The sequence below is a fragment of the Aythya marila genome, assembly GCF_965140915.1.
Source record: "Aythya marila genome assembly, chromosome: 12".
NCBI lineage: Eukaryota > Metazoa > Chordata > Aves > Anseriformes > Anatidae > Aythya > Aythya marila.
The window spans coordinates 18,063,158-18,083,936 of NC_139053.1; the positions used below are offsets into that span (position 1 = coordinate 18,063,158).

At 38.6% G+C, this 20,779-nt stretch overlaps 1 protein-coding gene across 1 annotated transcript; it reads right to left on the reverse strand.

Annotated features, from left to right (window-relative positions):
- Positions 1-361: 361 nt before the first annotated feature.
- Positions 362-18,539, reverse strand: KCNG4 (potassium voltage-gated channel modifier subfamily G member 4). Its single transcript, XM_082769820.1, has 3 exons — positions 18,255-18,539; positions 16,586-17,385; positions 362-1,758 (listed from the first exon to the last, which is right to left on the reverse strand). The coding sequence occupies exons 2-3, from the start codon at positions 17,333-17,335 to the stop codon at positions 973-975; spliced, it is 1,536 nt and encodes a 511-aa protein (XP_082625946.1). The 5' UTR covers positions 17,336-17,385; positions 18,255-18,539; the 3' UTR covers positions 362-972.
- Positions 18,540-20,779: the final 2,240 nt, after the last annotated feature.

Consider the following 20,779-nt stretch of genomic DNA (forward strand, 5'->3'; position numbering starts at 1 on the left):
AGAGACATCTTCTATTTGCATTAGGAAATCACTCCCACCGCCTCCAGCAATCATTCCTCTCATTTTTGCTATTTATACATTTGAATACTTCTGAGCTGTCATTTTATTTTTGATAACTTTTAAAATTATTTTTCTTCTAGAAAAGCCAACACCATTCAACTAAAGAGAAAAAATAAAAATAAAAACACAAACTCAATTATATGTTCTATAAGTTTGGGGTTTTATTCCTTTTTTTTTTTTTTTTTTTTTTTCATTTTTTAAATATATGAAAAAAGTTTGAAAACTTCTGTCTAGTATGAAATGTTTCAGACTGCAACTGTATTTCAAGCAAATTCTCTTGCAAACACTATGTGTCTTACAACAGTAGTGCAATTCGTTGTTTAGAAATTGATCATCTGATTACAGGCAAACTTTGAAAGCTTTCACATACAATGCTTTTATTATAAGCTTATTAGTAGCTTTAGATACAGAGCTCAGATTTATATTGAGGCTTCTTCTTTATGCCTGGCCAATGAGCATTGTATAAATAACACTGATGCATAGCCCTGAAAAAATCCTTTCTAATGCTTGGCTCAAGGTGTTAATTGCAAAGAACATTGGAAACTCAAAGGCAAATAAAATAACAAGTGTTATTTGTGCCAACAGAAGCGGTTTTGTTTGCTATTCATTCGATATTAGTTTTTCAGCAAGATATATAGCTGGCAGAGACAAAGTTGAATCTTACCGTTAGTCCTAGTAAAGAATGAGTATTTATTTATTACCGAATAAACTCTGACTTCTGACATTCTCAAAACCTCCGCCTTCGTAATGATGTGTTGGAGCCAGCTGCATTGGCTTCTACTGCTTTGTTATACCTATCCTGGCAGAGAAAAATAGTGTTGCAACCTAATTTTCTTGCTTTGCGTTATGTATTATGTTGACATACACGTATGTATTTCTATTCCTATTCTTGGGAATGTTTTACAGCAAGGCTTAGTTCCCCGTGTAAATGTATTTGATCGGTGATGCTGGCTCTTCCAGGATCAAGCTATCTGTGTCGTTGAAGGTGTCACTTTCACCAGAATGATTGGCATTTTTTACTCTGTTTACCCGAGACTGCAATCGTTCATGTTCCTTCCTCAGCTCTGAGTAGGAATGGGAAAAAGTGTGGAATATTGATGTTGCAGGAAAAGACATGATGAGAATCCCACTGAGGATGCTGCTCAGAGCCACCATCTGGCCCGGGACGCTCCGTGGCACCATATCTCCGTACCCCACAGTGGTCATTGAAATGATGGCCCACCAGTAAGAGGCAGGTATGCTTGTGAATTCAAGCACCTTGCCCGATTCGTTCTCGGCAAGGTAGACCAAAGGAGAAAAGAGAGTGACAGCCACACATAAGAAGAGTAAAAGCAGGCCAAATTCTCTTGTGCATTTCCGAACTGTGAGGCCCAAAGTCTGCAAGCCCAAGGAGTGCCGGGCAAGGCGCATTACATACAAGATCCTCAAGGCACGTAAAACCCGTAGCACCAAACCAACCTTCTCCAAATATGTGTTGCTGCTTGGCCTGTCGTCTGCCTCGTTTGAGTCATCCTCTGCCAAGATGAGGGAAACATAATAGGGTGAAATAGCCAAGAAGTCAATTATATTCAGGGGCCCTTTGAAGAACTGACACTTGCTTCTTGCTTGTATGAATCGGAGGCAGAACTCCAGGGAAAACCAAGCCACACAGATGGTCTCTATGACGAAGATGTAATAGCACTTCTGGGAACACTCACCCTGACGCAAAACAAAAAGAGAATTAAATAAAAGAACAGTCTGTGAGACAGCATCCAAAAATATTAAAGAGGCAGCCATGCGTACCTTCTTGAGTCACTAACATCAGAAATAATAAAAAATCTAGCTAGCAGGTTGTATGGTAGCTGTCTTTCAAGAGTGAATAGGAGGTAATAAGCACATGAAATATTTAGATAAACAGATATACTGCCTGCTTATTTTATTATTTTGCTTCTTCCAGTCCAAATGCATGAAACTCTTTTCTGAATATGAGAAAAACTCAACTCCTTCTGAGCATACAGCCTGTAAATTCCAACTTTCAGCTCTCAGACAAATTAATTTAAATTGACTGGTTCATTAACCTATACAAAAAAATGTCTCTTCAAAAGAAAGATTAACATTCAAAAGTCTCTGCAAACTTCTGGTGCTATTCAACGCATGGTGCGTTTGCAAAAGTTGGGTACTCTGGTGCAATTAAAAGTGGTTCAGAGAGATTCAGTAAGTCATCTGGATCCTTCACTCAGTTATCTATATACAAATCATGTTTTTATATTTATACGTGTTTTATAACTACAGTTGAAAGGAAAATAAATACCCTCCTGTAGGCAGAACTTCTTGCCCTGAAGAATCTTCTCCCAGTATTAAGACCCTATGCTACGAGCAGTTCTTTCCTTGGTTTTGTTATCAAAGGAATTGCTTTAGTTTGCTACCTCAGATTCACACTTATTTTATTTTTTATTCTTTTTCTTTTTTTTTTTTTTTTTTTTTGAGCTTAAATTAAATTTCTTTTGCTCTATTGCAGTGAAATGAGGAGGAAAATGTAAACTAACTCCTGATTAATTGGGTAAATAAGAGAATATGGGAACGGTTCCTTATACACTATTATCCATTGTCAGCCACATTTCACAAGCAATTTTGATGAAAAACACCATGGGAAACACATACCCCTATTATTAATTAAAATTGCTCACAGTGTTCAGTTACACTCTGTATTGAATGTGATGTTGTTTTGAGAGTGTCCTTTTTGATAAAATTACAGCTATTCTTGAGACATAATATTTTTTTGTTGTTCAAGCACTGAACTTGCAAAAGACAATATTATAAATAAACCTATATAAAAAAATATAAACCTGTATAAAAATAGCCTGTAGTTCTGTCATCATTATCACATTATGATCCTTGGTTATCTGAGATTCCACAAGTAAAATCATAATATATCCTGTACTTTTTTTTTTTTTTTTTTTGACACAGTGTCAGAACAATTCATGTCTCTGGGGATTTAGCACTCTTTGGGGATTTTTTCTCTTTCTGCACAGTAGACAAACGAGATCATAATTTCTTTCAAAATAGACATCTCAAGAGGTAACAAAGACTCAGTTCTGCTAGAGTTATGTGTAGATGATGAGGTTATAGCCCTATTTGAAGTCATTGCAGTGACAGTACCTAGAGTGCATTGTTTGCAGAGTTGCTGAGTTGGCTTGATAAGATTGCTTGTGATCAGCAATTGTGTTATGCAGTGTTCACGTTTTTTCTGTTGTAAATTATTTGTACGGCACAGCATGAACTCTTCACAGACCTGCCTGTGGTCACTCCAGTGACGTGGCCTGTGAATTATTCATTGGTCCCATCAAGATTTATTTTATTTTTTGTTAACTGGGCTGAATTTCCACTATATCTGCTATTTATACATTTACAGGTGATGCTGCTCTCAAATCATTGTGTAGCTTTTACTATTCCTTCCTTGGAAAATACAAGAAAAAAATTGTTTGCTGGGAATTTTAACTGTTACGATCTAGGATGTCTTTTGAACAGAGTATATAAGTTAAGGAGTAGTGTGGGAAGAACTGACTGGGAGTTTTTTTCTTCTCTCCAACCTTGGTTGCCTCAGTAATCCCCATGGGAAGTTATTTGTGCATAGAGAAAGCAATTTGTGCAGTCAGCTTCCCAAATGCATATTTCACTTTTCAGAAGAGCATTCTTCAAACCAAACTTTTCAAGAACATAACTGTGCATTTTATTTTTCCTTTGTGCAGAATTGTGAGTATAAAGGATGGTGAGTTCTCCCCTGTTAGCACACTTTGTCTTTTTTATATACTTTGCAAAAGACACTTCAGAAATGTCTGTGTATGATTCAAACCAGCCCCTTTTGCTTCTACTTCTGCAGAAATCAAGAGTTACAGTATCGCAGTCTCTGACACTGATTAATGCAGTGAATTCTGTGCTTGTTTTTTTTCTGTTTTTTTTCTTTTTTTCCTTTTTTTTTCTTTTTTTTTCTTTTTTTTTCTTTTTTTTTTTTTCTTTTTTTTTTTTTTTAAAGAGATGGAAAGAGGACGTGTTTGCCTCAGACATGCCTATGCAGGATGAAAGCATGCGGCAAAACCATCCCTGTTTATCTTGGAGGCAACTGATTTATCCATGCAGCACCATAGCTGTGCATGGAGGTGACTAGGCTGAACCCTAGAAATAACACAACTGGGCAATCATCCCACTGCAGGGCCATTTCACTCCATTCCACAGTGTTGCTATACAATTAGTTAGTCAATCCTTGTGCAATGTCTGCCAGAGATGTCCAGGCCTCCTTCTCTGCCTCTCTGCTTATTTCTCTACTGGCAGTGTCTAGAAAGAGTAAAACATCCTGGATAAGCATATGCTCACAAATTTCACATGGTGAAATAAATTTAATCCAAATAATTTCTATGTGAATGTTTTATGTATTAGGAATATTTGTATTTATTGTGTAATGTATGTCACATGTTTTATATAAGCTATCCCTCTCTACACCAGTCATTTTGAAGATTCTTGGTCCTTTTGAATATTCCATTCAAAGCAGCAAATATTGTAGTAAGAGGGGAAAGAAGGAAACACCAAATACCATGGCCAATTTCTGTTTCTCCTGGTATTTTTAAGGATTTCAGACCTCGTAGTGCTTTATGTTCCACCTACAATTGTTGTTCAAAGAGCAGGCAGAATAGCACACTGACTTCAAATATTAAGTACTTACCAAAATACAGACACCTCTATGTCAATGGTAGATTTCAGATTTGCTATTGTCACCAACCTCCTATCAGATGTTAGCTACTTTCAGTGAATTGCCCAATTATGAACCAAATATTCTGATCAATGAGAGGTGTTTTGCAAAAATGTCCAATAAGGGAGTTTCTGTGGATAAACAGCTTCTATATATCTCTTCTTTTGGAACAAAGCAAACACATTTGGGAAATTCTAGTGATCAAAGACTGCCAAAGCAAAACAAAAAACTCCCTCTCTTGCCCTCAATATTAACTAGAGCAGAATTCTAAGCTTTTATTTTTATATCTTTGAGTCAAATCTATCACTGACTTTTTTCTCCTCCTGACTGTATTTTTATACCCATAGTATCATGGTGTAGTAGAACTTATAAAAGCACCAAACCAATGCAGCATTGATCATGAACATGGAGGGAATATGAGGTTTTATTTATAACTGACCACAAAATGTTTTGGGTGGGATTTTTCCACAAAATCCTCTGAGATGTTTTACACTATCATGACATCAATCAGAATTCATCCTGTCACTGACTCTGATGGGAGAACAGTTAGAACAAAGCTAGCCATGAGTGAGTATCTGACTCTTTATACTTCCTGCAGATTTACTTCTGACTAGTGCAAGAATTTATCAGGATTTATGGAACTAGTCTCTAGCTGAAGTCTACAACGTATGGTGTGAATGTAATAAAAAGCGTGCCTGGTATTGATCTCATGCATGAAAAGAACATTTGGTTGAGCAACAAAGGACACAATGATTTGTATATAAAAAATTGTATACTGAGCCTGATAGTTTGAAATATTGAATGATTTCTTAAATTTATACACCACCTCAAAGAAGTAAAGTGGCTGTTTCAAATTTCTCTGCCACCAGAGATAATGAGCAATTCATACTTCTTTTTCATTATTTCCTTCTGCTGTATAAGGTAATGGCTCATTTTCTGGGTTCTGTTATGTATTGGAACGTTTAGAGTGTTACAGTAAAAAATACTCATTTTACGATGCTTTTATTAGCTTCTCTTTAGATATGAAAGCAATGGGCTCATAATAAAAAGTAGAAATGGTCACAGTGAGTCCTGTTAGCCCAATGCCCTATTCTACCAGCCTGAGAAAGCATGGGTGCCCAAGACAAGTCTCCCGGCTTCTGTTTTCCACTCCAGAGCTTCCTATGCTGGAGGTGGTGTTTGTGTTTTTCATCTATAAAGTTGGGTCATTCTTTTTGTCTGCTGCCTACTGCATGCAGACTTGCTTCTTTCTTTGCTTTGAACTAAGTTCCTGTTGGTTCCATCTAATTCCCCTAAGCTCTCATACTGGAAAGGACACTTAATAGTCAATTGATATTTATTCATTTCCTGCTATTTACAATTTTGTAGACTTCTATCACAGTCCAGGTCATAGCTTGTTCCTGTCCTCAGGAATTCTGCCTACCTTAATGAAGCCATTCCATCCCTTTTGCCTTTCTCTGGCCCTTTTTTCTTGTGAGGTGCAAAGTACTGGGACTGCAGTTTTAAAGCCTGGGTGAACCATGGGTTCATCTAGTCAAGTCTATATCCTGTTTATAATCAATAATTCTATATATTTATATATATATATATATTTTTTTTTTAATCTACTCTCCTTACAAAAGTTTAAGCAAATTGGATCTACACAGGGACTGTGCTTAGAATGTAGTATTACTACTACGGAAAAATGTTTGAATTCTCATAAGCTTTGCTCCAACTTTCTTGCAGTACATTTTTTGAAAGGATCTGAGGTTCAGGAATTCAGCACCTCTGATGCCAGCACTGGCTAGAGTGATGTGATGCATCTAAATCACAGGACTTAATTGCACAAGTGAGTTTAGAGAAGTGAAATTTATTCCCTAACTGTGAATTCAAGCTAAATGAACTTGGGATATGTGCCGCTCACAAGATAAGATAAATAAGATAAATTTCCTGGCCAAGTGCCCTCTTAGTTTACCAGGAAACATTAATTAAAGCATAATGACATCTAGGTTAATAAACAAAACCAGATCTTAGAATTATGCTGTACTATCCCATCTTACAGCTGATATAAATCTCATCTAGTGAAAATAATATCTGTACATGCATCAATAGCTGTAGCAATGCCCAGGAAAACTGAATCAGAATCTCCCTTGCAGAATATATATCTTGTCTGTCCACCTTGGTTTTCATATGCAATGTACTTGTTTACATTTTCTAGACAAGGAGAAAAATTATTATTATAAACTCATTTATAGATAACTAGATAAGAGCACCAAGGAGCTGTTCTCATGTCCTCAGGATCTTCTTTGCACTGGCTAGTTGTGACCTACTTGGTTTCACTCTGAGGCATTTTATAATTAAAATATGCTAGGGAAAACCTGTTCTGAATCATTATCTGACCTGTTGATTAGTTTTCTACTGCTGAAGATTTACCCCAGTTTTTCTGAAGTGGATATTTATACTTTAGAAGGATAAGTAATATTACTTATGGATCTGAGGTGATAAAAGTCTTTAAACCCAGTTAGAAATCATGATTCAATCACTACATGCAAGCATTGCTATTTGCAGGGTGCATTTACGGAAACCAGCTGGCTCATCGACATAAAACAAATAAGTGTTGGACAGAAAGGATCTGAAACCTCTTCCCAGCTAGATCCACCCTTGATGCAGTTTTGATTGCTTCTGAGTAAAGGCTGTTTTGGTGTTCAGTCACCCAGAAAGACACTAAACAAATACAAAGCAAAGCAGAGAACAAACTCAATAAAGCAATATGCTTGACTCTTCTTGATTCAGCCTTCTCTTGGAGCTTTAAACAGTGACAGACAGGACCTGGACCTGCTTAGTACTCTGCAGTTGAGGGACCAGCTGCCAGTCATCTTTCACACCAGAAATGCCTGGAACCGTGATTGGTACAAGGTCACAGTCCACATCTGCTAAACTTACCCTGGCATGTCCCAATTTATTTTGACACATTCAGATACAGCCAGTTACTGCTCAGATCCTTCTCTCTGGTCCACACACTATATTGTAGATGGAGACCAGTGGCCACAGAAATGACAGCAGATGGGATCAGTCTGTACTGAGGCTACTGACCTGCCCACTGCCTGTTTGCTCAGGCTGACTGCTGCCCACCACCTGGCAGGGAGTCTTATTGTAGCCAGGTGCTCCTGCAGGTTGGCCTTTTGGCCCCCACAGAAAATAAATAAATAAATAAATAAAATTAAAAAAAATAAACCCATTCAGCTGTGCATGTATCCTCTCTAAGCCCAAGGTTGACTTATTTCCTGGGCAAAGTGCTGTTTTCCAGCCTTCTGCACTTCTCAAGGTTATATGTGGGCACTGCATCATGGGCTGTAGCTTGTCCCCAGAGAATTCCCTCTGTGGATAAAAATGCACGGTAATGTAGCAGTGAAAAAATCAGCTTCAGCTCTTCTCTCTCAGACAGTGGGTCTACAGAGTGAGTCTACAAGTCTGGAAAGTCATTAAGGTGAAGTGGAACCAAACCAAGACCTTTACATAGATCTTTGTATTACCAAGACACCAAACCATCTCCCAGGTATTCTTATCCCACTCTGTGTCAGGAAATGAACAGACACAGGAGAGAAATTTCTTTTGGCTGTAAAATGACAATTCAGTTAGTAAGTCTTGTACCAGTCTGCGTTCCCTGCCTACCTGGAGCTGTGGGATCCAGCTGCAGTGCTGGAGGTACTGCTGAATCACTGCGACCGCATTGCTGCAATTATTTGAATAATGAAACCATGCTCTGCTGAATCAAATGATGGTCAGGGAGAACTTGAAAACCCCATGTTATGGATCACTTCAAAGCTTGGATTTATGGTTACAGAGCCATGCAATAAAATCAAAAGGTTTACTGCCTGCTGAGGGAGAACTGTAACCTGATTTACAGAATGATGAGCTGGTTAAAGGAGTGCTGTGTATTCTGATCACAGAACGATTTTCCACTCATTTTGCTTTATGGGAAAGAAACCTGGACTTATGAAAACAATTGCTCTAACTAGTAAATTTGAGGAAACTAAACTACTAGTAGGATTATATTAATGTGGGTATTACAAAGAACATAGTGAAGGGGAAATTTTTATCTCTGTATCCAACACAGATCATCCCCTCTGGGGAAGAAATGTAACTGAAATAAAATATTTCAATTAACTCTTAAGCTTGGGTCCTTATTCTGCAAACACTGTGAGAATCATTCTGAAGAATTTCAATTTGATCTAAGCCAATTGGTGACCCCAGAACATTTGTATTCAGAGAGAGATGTGGAGGTATTATCTTTTTCTTAATTTCTCCAGTAAGAAATTTAGCAGACTTCGTTTTGTAACTGTGAGAAAAAATACTCAGAATGACAGGTATTTATCTGGGACTTAGGAGAAAAACTTTCAATTTCCAGTTTTACTTCTGGTCAATTCTTTTGTACTGTTACTGTTTCTTCTCTGCTTCATCCCACCTGCATCGTAATCTCTTTGCAGCAGAGGTACTTGTTATTGTACCTGTGTACTGCAGGGCGTACAGCAGGGCCCCACATACGGCTGAATCTGTTTTAAGGGAAAATACTTGTGCTGACAGGAGGAGCTGACACTGTGGGAGTAAGCACAGCATATGCAGTTCGTAGCTCTGAAGCTGCAGTGAAATTAGCAATTAGATCTGCTCGTGCATCTTCAGAACTAAAATACCAGATTCTGATTTTGGCTGTAGCAGTAAGCTGAAGAGTCCTCAGAGATTTCTGTCACATTCAAAGAGGAATTTCTACAGCACAGAGAAATTTGGGTGGTTGTTTATTTTTAATGCTTGAAGCATTACTTCTATGAATTTGAAGGATACATTGATTCCAAATAGCATTTTCCAAAGATAGAGTGCCTTCTCCATGGGAGGAAATACCCATCTTCCAAAGAAAGCATTTATTAGGTAATCCTCTGTGCTGAACCCCCTGAGATGACTCAAGTGAGGAAAGTGAACAGGGTTTTTCCCAGTGTGGCTATTGCAAACTTGAAAGCGTAGAAAGGAGAAGAAAGCACGATTCCCAGGGAGGAGCACATGTGCCAGCACATAGAGTTGCATTTGATTGCCTGCCTGTTGCGGAGCAGCTAGAACAGCTGGGGGTCCCCCCAGGATAGTGTGCAGAGCCGGGAGACTTAGTGCTGTTGGGATACAGCCAAAGCTGGATGAACATAAGGCAAACTAATAATGTCTAATTGTGCCTTCTGAACATTGGACCTTGTGCTGGCAGAGACAGCTTCTGAAAACCATGCAGAATCCATTTAGTCACTGAAATGGAGTGTCCAGATCTTCTAAAGAAAATTGCTCTCTGTGGCAGTGGATGTGAGCTGAGACAGGGATGTTCAGCAGCATCTGTCCCCCAGTGCCCCTCTCCAGTTATGTAGAGCAGGGCTTAAGTAATGTAGGCTTCACCAATGTTGTTGTATATATTATATTTAATGCTGAAATATGCAATGCTGTTTGTAGGCACTTGGACTACAGTTGCTAATAGTGTGCAACTGTTAAATGAGTGTCTTAACATAATGGTCCAATTTTGAGGTCTAAACTGTTGACATTGCTGTATGGATATGCAAGCTGTAAAAATGTAAAAACAGGTATGTCCCATAGTACAACAATATGTATATTTGTATATATCAAAGTATTTCAACATTTCAACATTCAATTTTCTGTTTTTTTTGTTGTTGTTGTTGTTGTTGTTGTTGTTTTTATTTTTTTTATTTTTATTTTTTTTTTACAGCTTATGTTTATATCTTTATTCAATTGTAATTTAACTAATTCAACCTGTGCTAAGTGCACCTAGTAGATGTTTTTTTGGTGCCTCAGTGAAACACATTTTCATATCTTAAAACGTTGGAATATTTTGTTATTGAAATGGTTAGAAGAAATCAGAGCTGTACTGAACGACTAGATAATTTAGTCACGTGAGTATTCACAATATGTGTTCTGATAAAAAGCCAGAAAAATTCTTGGGCAGATGCAATAAAACCAAAGCGTGTCCAGCTTTATTTTGTTCCAAGTAAATTCAAGTCATATGTATATACCAATATATTTGTAAATAGGCATATACACATGTGCCTTTTTGGTCTTACACTTTGAAATGAGCATTTGAAGTATTTCTGAAAGTCAGAACTTCATTAATCTCTTTGCAGTAGAACAAGTTCTGGGCCATAATTTGTGTGATATATAACTTGTGTTAGAAGATAAATTTGAACATAGAGTTACTGTTAAATACCCCTGCTGGTCAGATATAGTCTAAATAGTGCCCCACTTCATTAATAGTACTCTTAACTACTCATTGAAAAAAAAAAGTTATTGTTCAGCAAGAATCATTTTGCCCTGGATATTCAGCTAGAAAATTCTTTTTTTTTGATCAGTGTTTAGACCCTGTTATTTAAAAGCTATAAAGTTAGGAGCCAAGGGTATCTGTCAAAATTCAGCTCTCATATCCTATTTAACAAAGGTTATTGCTTCTACCAGTTGGCCAAATTACACTTTGATGGAGAGTCTTATCTTTGCAGGCTGCAAGCGGTAGGACTGGGTTTGCACACCTCTCAGTGACACTCTCTATATGGCTTATTATCTTCTCCAATCATTCCCAAGTCCTTCAAGTTTTCTTTCAATAAGTGCACTAGCGAGATTTAATGTTATCTGCAGGTTATGGGCAGGGTTGGAGTATAATGTTATAATGTCTTCACAATGGATTTAATAGCTTGAATGCTGAGGATATATCTCTTGCACACATATCTTCACATACTGAACTGGTTAAATGCAAGTCAATGTGATGTTTTTTAATTACCCCATTTAGCTGTGGCGATAGTAACCCTGGTGAAACAAATGTCTTGTCTGATTTTCTTTCTCTTCACAGGAAAACCAATAAATTGCTTTTCCTCCTATAAACCACTGTAATGCAGCTTTTAAAGAAAATGTGTTTCTCGGCAGTTTCCTCTAGGTTACAAGCCAAATAGGCCATTTTCAGAGTGATACAGACAGCAGCAACAACATCAAGTATTGAAAAACCTAAGTCAGGGCCTCCAGAATAGGTGCCCAGAGGAGCTGTGGGTGCCCCATCCCTGGCCCAAGGCCAAGCTGGATGGGGCTGGGGGTAGCCTGGGCTGGTGGGAGGGAGCCCTGCCCATGGCAGGGAGGTGGAATTAGATGGGCTTTAAGGTCCCTTCCAACCCAAACCATTCTAGGATTCACTCTATGATTCTTATAATGATGTAGAATGAAAAAAATATATATATATGTATTTAGAAATGGTTCTGTTTATTATATATCTCTGTGGGTTTTTTCTTCTTTTGTTCATGTTTTCTGGATTCTCAGTATAATCAGTGACCAAAAACATAGTCTTTTAAAATGATTTAGATTCCCATGTAATCAAATGACCTCATGAACTGGAGCTTCAGCAAATTAATATACTAAGTCTCAAGATAAACTCATTAGGCCTGGCAATACTGGTTGTTTTGTATGTTGGTTCTCTTTCATTAGCTTATATACAATACCTAAAGCAATTACAGGCCTATCAAGATCATTTAAGAGCAGACATAAAAATGAATAGTAACAAGGTCGGACCACTCACTTATCACTGGAGAACAGAGGGAGAACTGAAAATAGATGTTTCCTTTTCCTTTAACTGAGATGTCATATAAGTGTAACTTTTTGGAGCCTTCTGCATCAGGAGAAAAAGACGTCATTGTCACCAGTGCTGAGGGAAAGGGAGTGGAAATATCTGGGGTTTCTTTTTCTTTTCTTTTTTTAATATTTTTTTTCCCCTGACCCTAATTTGCTTGCCTTTCCTGAAGAAATGTCCTTGCTGTACCTTTTCTGCTGAGTCATTTCTCCAGAGGATGCCAATTTTAGGGACTCATTAAAAGAAATCTCTTCAAAAAAAAAAAAAAATCCCAAGAGTGCTTCAAAGTAGATAATCTTCCTGCCCTTCTGCATTGGTTTTGTTCCATAATTCACTGGTGTAAAGATTTTTTTTCTCCCTTTGGATTAGATGTGCTGGGCATTGCCTATTTCAGTTATACCCCCTGGATCCTGATTGAATTTTTATGTGGGACTGAGACTTCTGGGGGGACTTTGATGGGACTTTTGCTTGAGCCCTACCGGACTCATCTTAATTCCTTTGTTTGAGGAAAATGTAGATTTTGTTGCTTCAGCTTTCTTATCCTAAATAGGATTCAACTTTGTAGTTCTCTCAGGCTTACAGCTTCTACCTGTTTGGGTCAATAATAAACTATTATTTTCCTTGCTGCCAAGTATGCTTTCTTTTCTACCTCTACTTACATGTGTGCTTTGATTACTACATTTTAGTGATGCTGTATTTGCTTCCTTACTGAAGACAATTTGCCCTCCATAAGGAATAGCTGAAAATATCCTATGCAAAGCTGTATGAATATTGTATATGAAATTTCAGTTGTTTTATGCAGATAGCCTAATTTGTTGTCTTTCCTTAGTAATGTGTATGATAGACTCATCTATACACCTGCGTCACAATCAGGCTTAAACTTGAGATCACTAGAGCCTCACAAATTTACCTCTCTAGAGTTTTCCCAAACTTTTGACCTCCTCTCCCTGAGGCTGTTCCCATCACGTATTTTTATGATATATAGTTACCAAATTGTTTGCTCATCTATCTCTGGTTTTATTTCATATTTCTAAAGAGGAAATTCCTAAATGTCGTCTGAATTATTCTCGGGTATGTGTGTGGTGTCAATTTTAGTAACTTGCTCTATATTTTGCTTTCCGCTGGATGTCTATCTTTAGGCCAGCCCCCCCTCCCCATTCTGCTGCCCATGCGGATGGCTCCTTCCCTCCCCTCGGGTTGCCAGGGTGACTGGGCTGCCCTGGTGCGGATGCTCCTGCCTTGGCTCCTTGCCATCCCTTTCCCAGAGACCATACTTTTCACTTTCCTTCGGGTGGTGAGGACTCCTCTTTGCTCTTCTGCCTGCCTGGGCAGCTCTTCTTCCTCCTAAGCCAGCCCTGGCTTAGCAGCTGCTAAAAGAACAAGTGATTTTGTGATTTCGTGTGCCTGCAGGGTGGGATCAGCCAAGCCTCTGAGTAAAGTGGAAGTCACCTTGTATTATTCTTTTTTCCTTTATTTATTTATTTTTTTAAACCTGATTCTTCTCCTTGAGCTGGAACCCAGCCATTTCTCCCTCTCTTAGTGTGGCAGTGATGATGTGAAAAAGGAGCCTACAGTGGTACATACTCACCAGAGGTAAAGCCTTTTTTATTTGTATTTCAGAATGGATAAAGTCCATTTCCAGTGTTAATGACATTGGAATATGGATCCTTAAAATACTTCAGCACGTTTATGCATAGAGGTTTTGTCAATCTTTACCTCTGAAATGAATAAACCTCAGAATGGGGCATCTTTAGGGTCAGGTGTGGAATTACAAGCTCTGCAGAAACTTGATTGAAGGAGTTTGACTGTTTTTTTGTCTCTGGGCAAAAGGATGTCAGGTGATCTTTAAGTTCAGCCCCCAGTGCCAAAATTTCAGGTGTTGCATGCCTGTCCCAGGTTGCTGGTAAATGTGGCCTCATCTTGTGGGTCATTTTCAGAGGTCAGCCAGTGAACAATTTGAGCACCAAGTCTCAGTACAGAGTTGCAGTTTCCCTGGGTGTGACTTGGTCACAACCAAGTAGTATTTTTTCAAGTTCTGTGAGTTATTTGTTCAGTTATAGCTGGGATGCTCTTTAGAAATCTCTTTAATAAGATCTTAAGTATTGCAGGCTGAGAATGTAGGAATGGGAAATATCTGGCAGCTCATATTCTGTGCTTTTCCACAAGGTGTGAGTATTCTGTCCCACATATTCCACTATATTTTCACTGGCATAGTGTTAAATGGTTCAAATCCTAGGACTTTCAATACTCTTCTCTATGCTTCTGAGACACACTGACAAGGAGCACTAGTCTGGTGTTGTAAGTATAAATTATGTGATGTTTCTAACTATTTGGACAAGGCTTTTTCTTTGCCCAAGTTCATCCTTCATCCTTTCCCCTGCACATTAAGCAGTCCTACTTTTGAGTTTGTTTTAGTCCAGTCTGCTTTTTTTTAAAGTATATTCATGTCAATATCTAAGGAGTAACGTTGTCAGTGTTTTATAGAAAGTCTAGGGACAGCAACTACACTTCAGCTAGCAGATATACCTGCAAACCTGAACATCCTTCCCTTTCTAAAATGTGGTTAATTATTTTCAAAAACACATAACATATTTCATCTACCTGAGATCTGATTATGTCCTTTTTTTTTTTTTTTTTTTTTTTCATAAAAAGTATTTACAAAAGATTTCTCTACAGTGCTTGGAAAATGAAAATTAAATGCATCAGACTGCTTCCATTAACAAAGTTAGTGAGAAGCACTTCCTAGAGCAGAGTTTGTAATGTTTTTGCATTTAACTCTAAGAATGATATTCTATATTTAAAATATTTCCTTGGAAGAAACATTGGAACAGGGTAACATTTTTTTCTGCCAAAAGTAATAGCTGTGGAAGGCTGCAAGAGCACCAGACTTATCACTAAAAGGTAATAGTTTTCCCATGCAAATATAAGTTAATATTTAAAGAGTTAAATAGAACAGGGAATTAAAGCCTTCTGTACAGTCCTTAGCTTTATTGGAAGACATCAAATATCATAACATCCTCACCATGATTATGCTGCTTTGAATTACTACTTGGGAAATAAAATAAATATGTATTGTTGCATATACCATGCTGTTCTACCAATGTAAAAATGATTTTATTCATTAATATACAGTACTTTGGGGAGTGTCTTATCTTAGTGGGGTGAGGAGTTTATTTAATCTGATTTTGCTCACTACTTTTGGAAGAATAGTTTGCAAATGAAGTGAAGGATTCATTAAACAGACTAGCCAAGGTTATTTGATAAATTTGAACATTGCTACATCTGAAATAACTTCTGATTTTTACTTTCCTCCATTTTATTATTAGAATAACAAATATTTATCATGCTGAAATACAACAGTGTTATAGAAAAGATCATTCATGTATGATACAGACATGACTTATTTGCACTGAATTACTATGCATGATTTACTTGAAAAGGCTTTATATGTGCTTAGCAGTTCAGCTAGTATTTGGCATCACTCCTACAATACATACATATATTTGTGGGCAAATATAAAGTTCTATAAGCATGGAATCATGATTTTTGGAGGCCCAGCATCAAGTATTTGTTTATGTGAAAATTGTTCATGTATCTCTTATCCTTTAATCTTTATGCAACTGTTGAAATGTAACATTGTTCTGGGAAGAAAATAATGAATATTTCTTCCTCTTGCAAGATTTGACTTGGTTAACAAAAGGGAAGATATCTGGCTGATTTTAAAAGTAAACCAGTCATAGGAAAACGTTTCTTTTGCTGATGTGTCCAAACAAGAGATTGGTTATAAATGAGAGTAAAGCATGTTGAAAACTCCACAATGTGAGTTTGAATCTCAGTGTAACCAGTTTATAACTTACACTAGCAAATGCTTTTTATGAAGGAAAATCAATGCTGTATTATAGAGCTGCAATATCTGTTCTGTCCAGAAACACTTTGATATATTTTAGCTCACAGTTAGTGAAGTACTTTGTTAACATTATTCTTGAATGTGATTTTGAAACTGATTTTTAGCTATTACTGTGTTTTCTGTTGCAGAGCATTTCATTACTGGGGCAGTTTTGAACCTCATTGCTATGGATTTTCTGTATCTGTTTCATCTTTTTAATGATGCATACCTAGCAAAGCAAACAAATTTCTTCTAATTCTATATTTAGATCAGTTATAAAGGACTTACTTACCCTGTCTTCTTCAGCTCTTAAATCTGGCATTGTACTAACACAAAGGCTTATAGCTGTGGTGGCCACAAAGAGGATGGAGAGACAAGCAAAGACTTTGCCTGGGAGTCCTGACTGGGGATTTTCTACCATATCTCTGAGTCTGTTCATAAACTGTCCGAATTTGGTTTTCTCATCCAAAACACAAGCAGCTTCTTTACTCCTCCGGAGCTCCTCTTCTTTCCGTACCTCAGCCAACTCCTGCAGTTTTTGAAATAGTTTTCGAAAGCAGCAGTTCTCCAGGTTGGTTTCCTCAATCCCCCAGTATCTCAGCTCCTCCTGAAAAGACAAGGCACACGTGTCTCTTAAGAGCATCAGCTTCCCTGCTGCTAGAAAGCTGACAATCATCCCAAAAGCATTGGGGTTCCTGTCAAAGAAGAATTCGTGCGTGTCTTCATCATAATCGTCACACAGCTGAATAATTTCTTCATAGCTGCTGCAAAGCTTAAGTTTGCTCAGTCTGGTCAGGGGAAAGTCATCTAAAGTACTCCAAGGTAGCAGGTACTTGATGCCTCCAACATTTATCATGATCTCTGTCTTTAGATCGACTGCAGAGACTTGATCGGGGTGGTAAATCCTCCTGGCTTTTTGGTAATGAACCCCTTTGACAGAAGGAGTTTCAACGGAGACAGGAAAGAAATGGCTCAAGGAATTACAAGAAGCATAGCTAATGTTACTATAGTCTTGGTCACTGCCTCCGGAGAGAATAGGCATCTCTAAGAGTTCTCACTGGGACATCCGAAATGGCATCAGACCAGGATTATCTGTCAGCCAAAAGACAGGTGAAGAAGGAGAAAACATAGCAGAAGTTATTGCAAGAGAAAGGGTGCTTCAGGCTACTTTCCTAAACCACAGAATTAGCGAGTGTGTGTGTGTGAGTAAAAGTCACCTCTGTGCTTCTTCCTGAAATCTGCAGCCCGTGAATGCGATTTCCTTGGCAGCCTCATTGGTTGTCTGGCAACACACAGACACGGAGGAGAGCTAAAGCCTCATTCATAATTATCGCAAAGGGTTGGATGCCTGCAAATCCAAACGTGAACAGATCGGTCCCTTCTCCCAACACATCGTGGTCACTGCTAGATCACTGCCTTTTCTGGTGGGTGGCACATGGCTCTCGTGCTGCTATAAACCCTTAAATACACACTAACTCAACTAAGCTGCTTAATAGTTATTAGAGTGGTCAATTACCTGCCGTCAGCTGGATGCGAAGTTCTTAATTGCTTTAACTTGAATGCTCAGATTGTAATTCCTCTTCCTTTCACTACTCGCCTGTTTTGCCTGCCTCTCTGGGGCACTGTGAGCATTAACTAGTAGATGTTTGTAAAATGCTTTAAGAGTAAAGTGCTGTTTAAATGACAAGTGTTCTTATCCACCCAGTCACTGCAAATCACTGGTAAAATCCAGGGAATGTTTGCCCACCCTACAGAAAACTTTGTTACATGGACAGAAAGCAAAGTATTCTATCAACTCAGGGAGAAAAGCAATTGAAATACACATTACTAACCTCCCCCCCTTCATTCTTTCAGGAACAAATCCCTGTTTTTTTTCATAATCTCCGAAGATTCACAGGCAGTTATTACCCCAAGTCAGCAAAGTACAAAAATCCCAAGGAAACTTCCCCAAAGTTACTTACCACCGCGCCACGGGCTGCTGCCCACTGCCTGCCTTCGCCGCAGGTGAAGTATACATGCCGTAAACTGATCGGCTGAGTTACAATCCAGCAGAAAGACCTGGGGATATTTTATGGTATTGATTACATAAAAAAATCACTGTAGCACTCTGGAGATCAAAGTCTCTTTTCTCTTTCGCTGCTTCTTCCCTGAAAGGGGAAAATATTTGTATGTGTTGGTATAATGTATGTTGTACTAATAGATCCTTTGCAAAGGAGACAGCGTCCTAAGTGGCAGCTCCTCTCCTGGACTCGTGGGGCTTCCTGGTGAAATATGCTGAGTGAGAGCTGCAGGATCCTGCCCTCTCCCTGTCTCTCCTCTGTTTCCCTTGGGACTGTCAGTGTGGTCCTGAAAGAGGAGGGGAGAGGGAAGGGGGAAGGGCTTAGAAATAATCTCTCCAGCATCCCTCCGTCTATTCAGCAGGCAGCAGGCAGCAACTGAGTAAGAACATGGAGACAGTCTCCGACTAATCAGGTTTAGCAATAAGTAAATTCTGGTGAACCTGCTTAATAAAACAATTTTAATCCTTATTAACTCCTGCCATTGTTGTAGTCATCCTACAATTGCTTGCTCTGGCAGCTCCAGTCAGATTCCTCAGGAGTAGTTTCCATGTCCTGCATCCCTCTTGAAACCGAGTTTTGCTCTTAATTATCCCTATAGGGAAGTTTGTTGGGTCCATGGATGATGGGCCTCAGCATTCCTTTGGCTTTTAAGAAAGTGTTTTCCTCCCATAAAAGAAAGGGTCTCTGGCTTGCAGAGAATGTTCTGATCACTCTTTGCAGCTCTGTGGTACTTTTCCAACAGCCAGGAACTTTCTCCTCTCTCCTGTACAGATGATGGGAAATCACACAGGACCCTCTTCTCACTTTCTCATACGTGGCTGTGGGGGGCTGAGCTTGCTGTAACTTTTTTGGGTTCCATACTGCTGGTAGGTCTTGGGCTGCCTCAGCCTAAAATTGGGATGGCATGGATTTGACCTGTATTCTGCTTGCTTGGCCTCCGTCAGCAGGTTCAAGAGGCCTATGAGTAGATCTTAATGACAAGTGCCCTCACTAGTATTCCTAAATTCAGTAAGAAATGCCTTAGTTTATACCCAGTGCAGCTGAAACCCCTAAACCCAAATCCTATTTCTGTAGGATTTTCATGTCCCACTGTGTGTATGAAGAAGTGGCTGTGTTTGGCTCACAAAGCTGTGTTTGTGCCATTTGCACAGTGGGTACAAGGTGCAGGTGGTGCCCTTTGCTTGCACTGAGCTGTTTGCCCTTGTGATGTGTGTGGGACTTGTGCACGGCTGAACTGAGGCACCTCAGAAGCAAATCCTGCAGCTGTTTATCAGTGCTGAGCGATGCTGTGGCACAGCCTAGGACGGGAAACCTTTGCTAATTGGACCTTTTGGCACATCTCTCTTGGCCCACGTGGTGCCCAGAAGATTAACTTCTTATCAGGCTTCACCACTGGGGTTTACACTCAGGCCCTAATTATGCCATTTACTGAGAAAGACCAGATAGATGCCTGAAGGCAACTGAGTTCTAGGAGCACAGCTCAAAATCGCTTAAATCCTACCACCTTTGTGCAAGACGCAGTTTGCTCTGCCTTTCAGTCTTTCTTATGGATTATTTTTGCAAAGAAAAAGCAAACCTATTCTAATTAACTTTGGATGGATTGTTTCACAAAAGGATAAAACCAATTAGCATTTCCTTCTCACCTTGTGAAGCCCTTGTGTGGTTTTGCTAAAGGTTATATTTCTGGAACTGGCTGACAAGAAGGTGAATAAATCCAAATCAACGAGTAAATCTTGTACATAATTCAGTAATTTGAGTGTTATACTTATTTAACAGCAAATACATATTTTTTAATGTTTAATTGTTTAAAACTTCATCTCCAATACTGTACACCCTAATATTTGTTTTACTGGGACTTGCAGCTGTGTCTGTAGCTAGATCAGGACCTCATTGCCAGAACTAGAACCATATCAGTATCTGCCAGTCAGTCCTTAAGAGCCATCTGTCTTCATAAATGAGACAGAAAGGAAAGAAATATTTTTATCTTAGTTTTATTAGCAGGAAATGAAGACACCAAAAATGGAAATGCTTTATTTGGTGTCTGAGGAAGCCAAGCCCTGAACCCATCTCTGAAGGTCTTAAATATATAACTTACTCCTCGACCCGTCCTTCTTCTCTGGTCAGTCTCTGCCTTCTGCTCTCCCGGATTCTACTACTATATTTATAGGAGATCTTTCTTAATATTTCAGCTTCTAAAACTGTTAATGCCAAGACCATAAAACTGAAGTCTCTCCCCAGGTGAGAAATCATATTTCTGGCTCAATTCAAACCTCTGCTGACTTGCTTTTATATTTATTTATTTTTTCTTTTTCATAACTACGTCTGTAGTTTTCCTGTTAAATTCCCCTTAGATTTGCCTTATTCAGTATGAGCTTTATAATCTTTATTCTCTTTTTCTGTTTGTTATTCCCCTTGCAGTTCCTGGA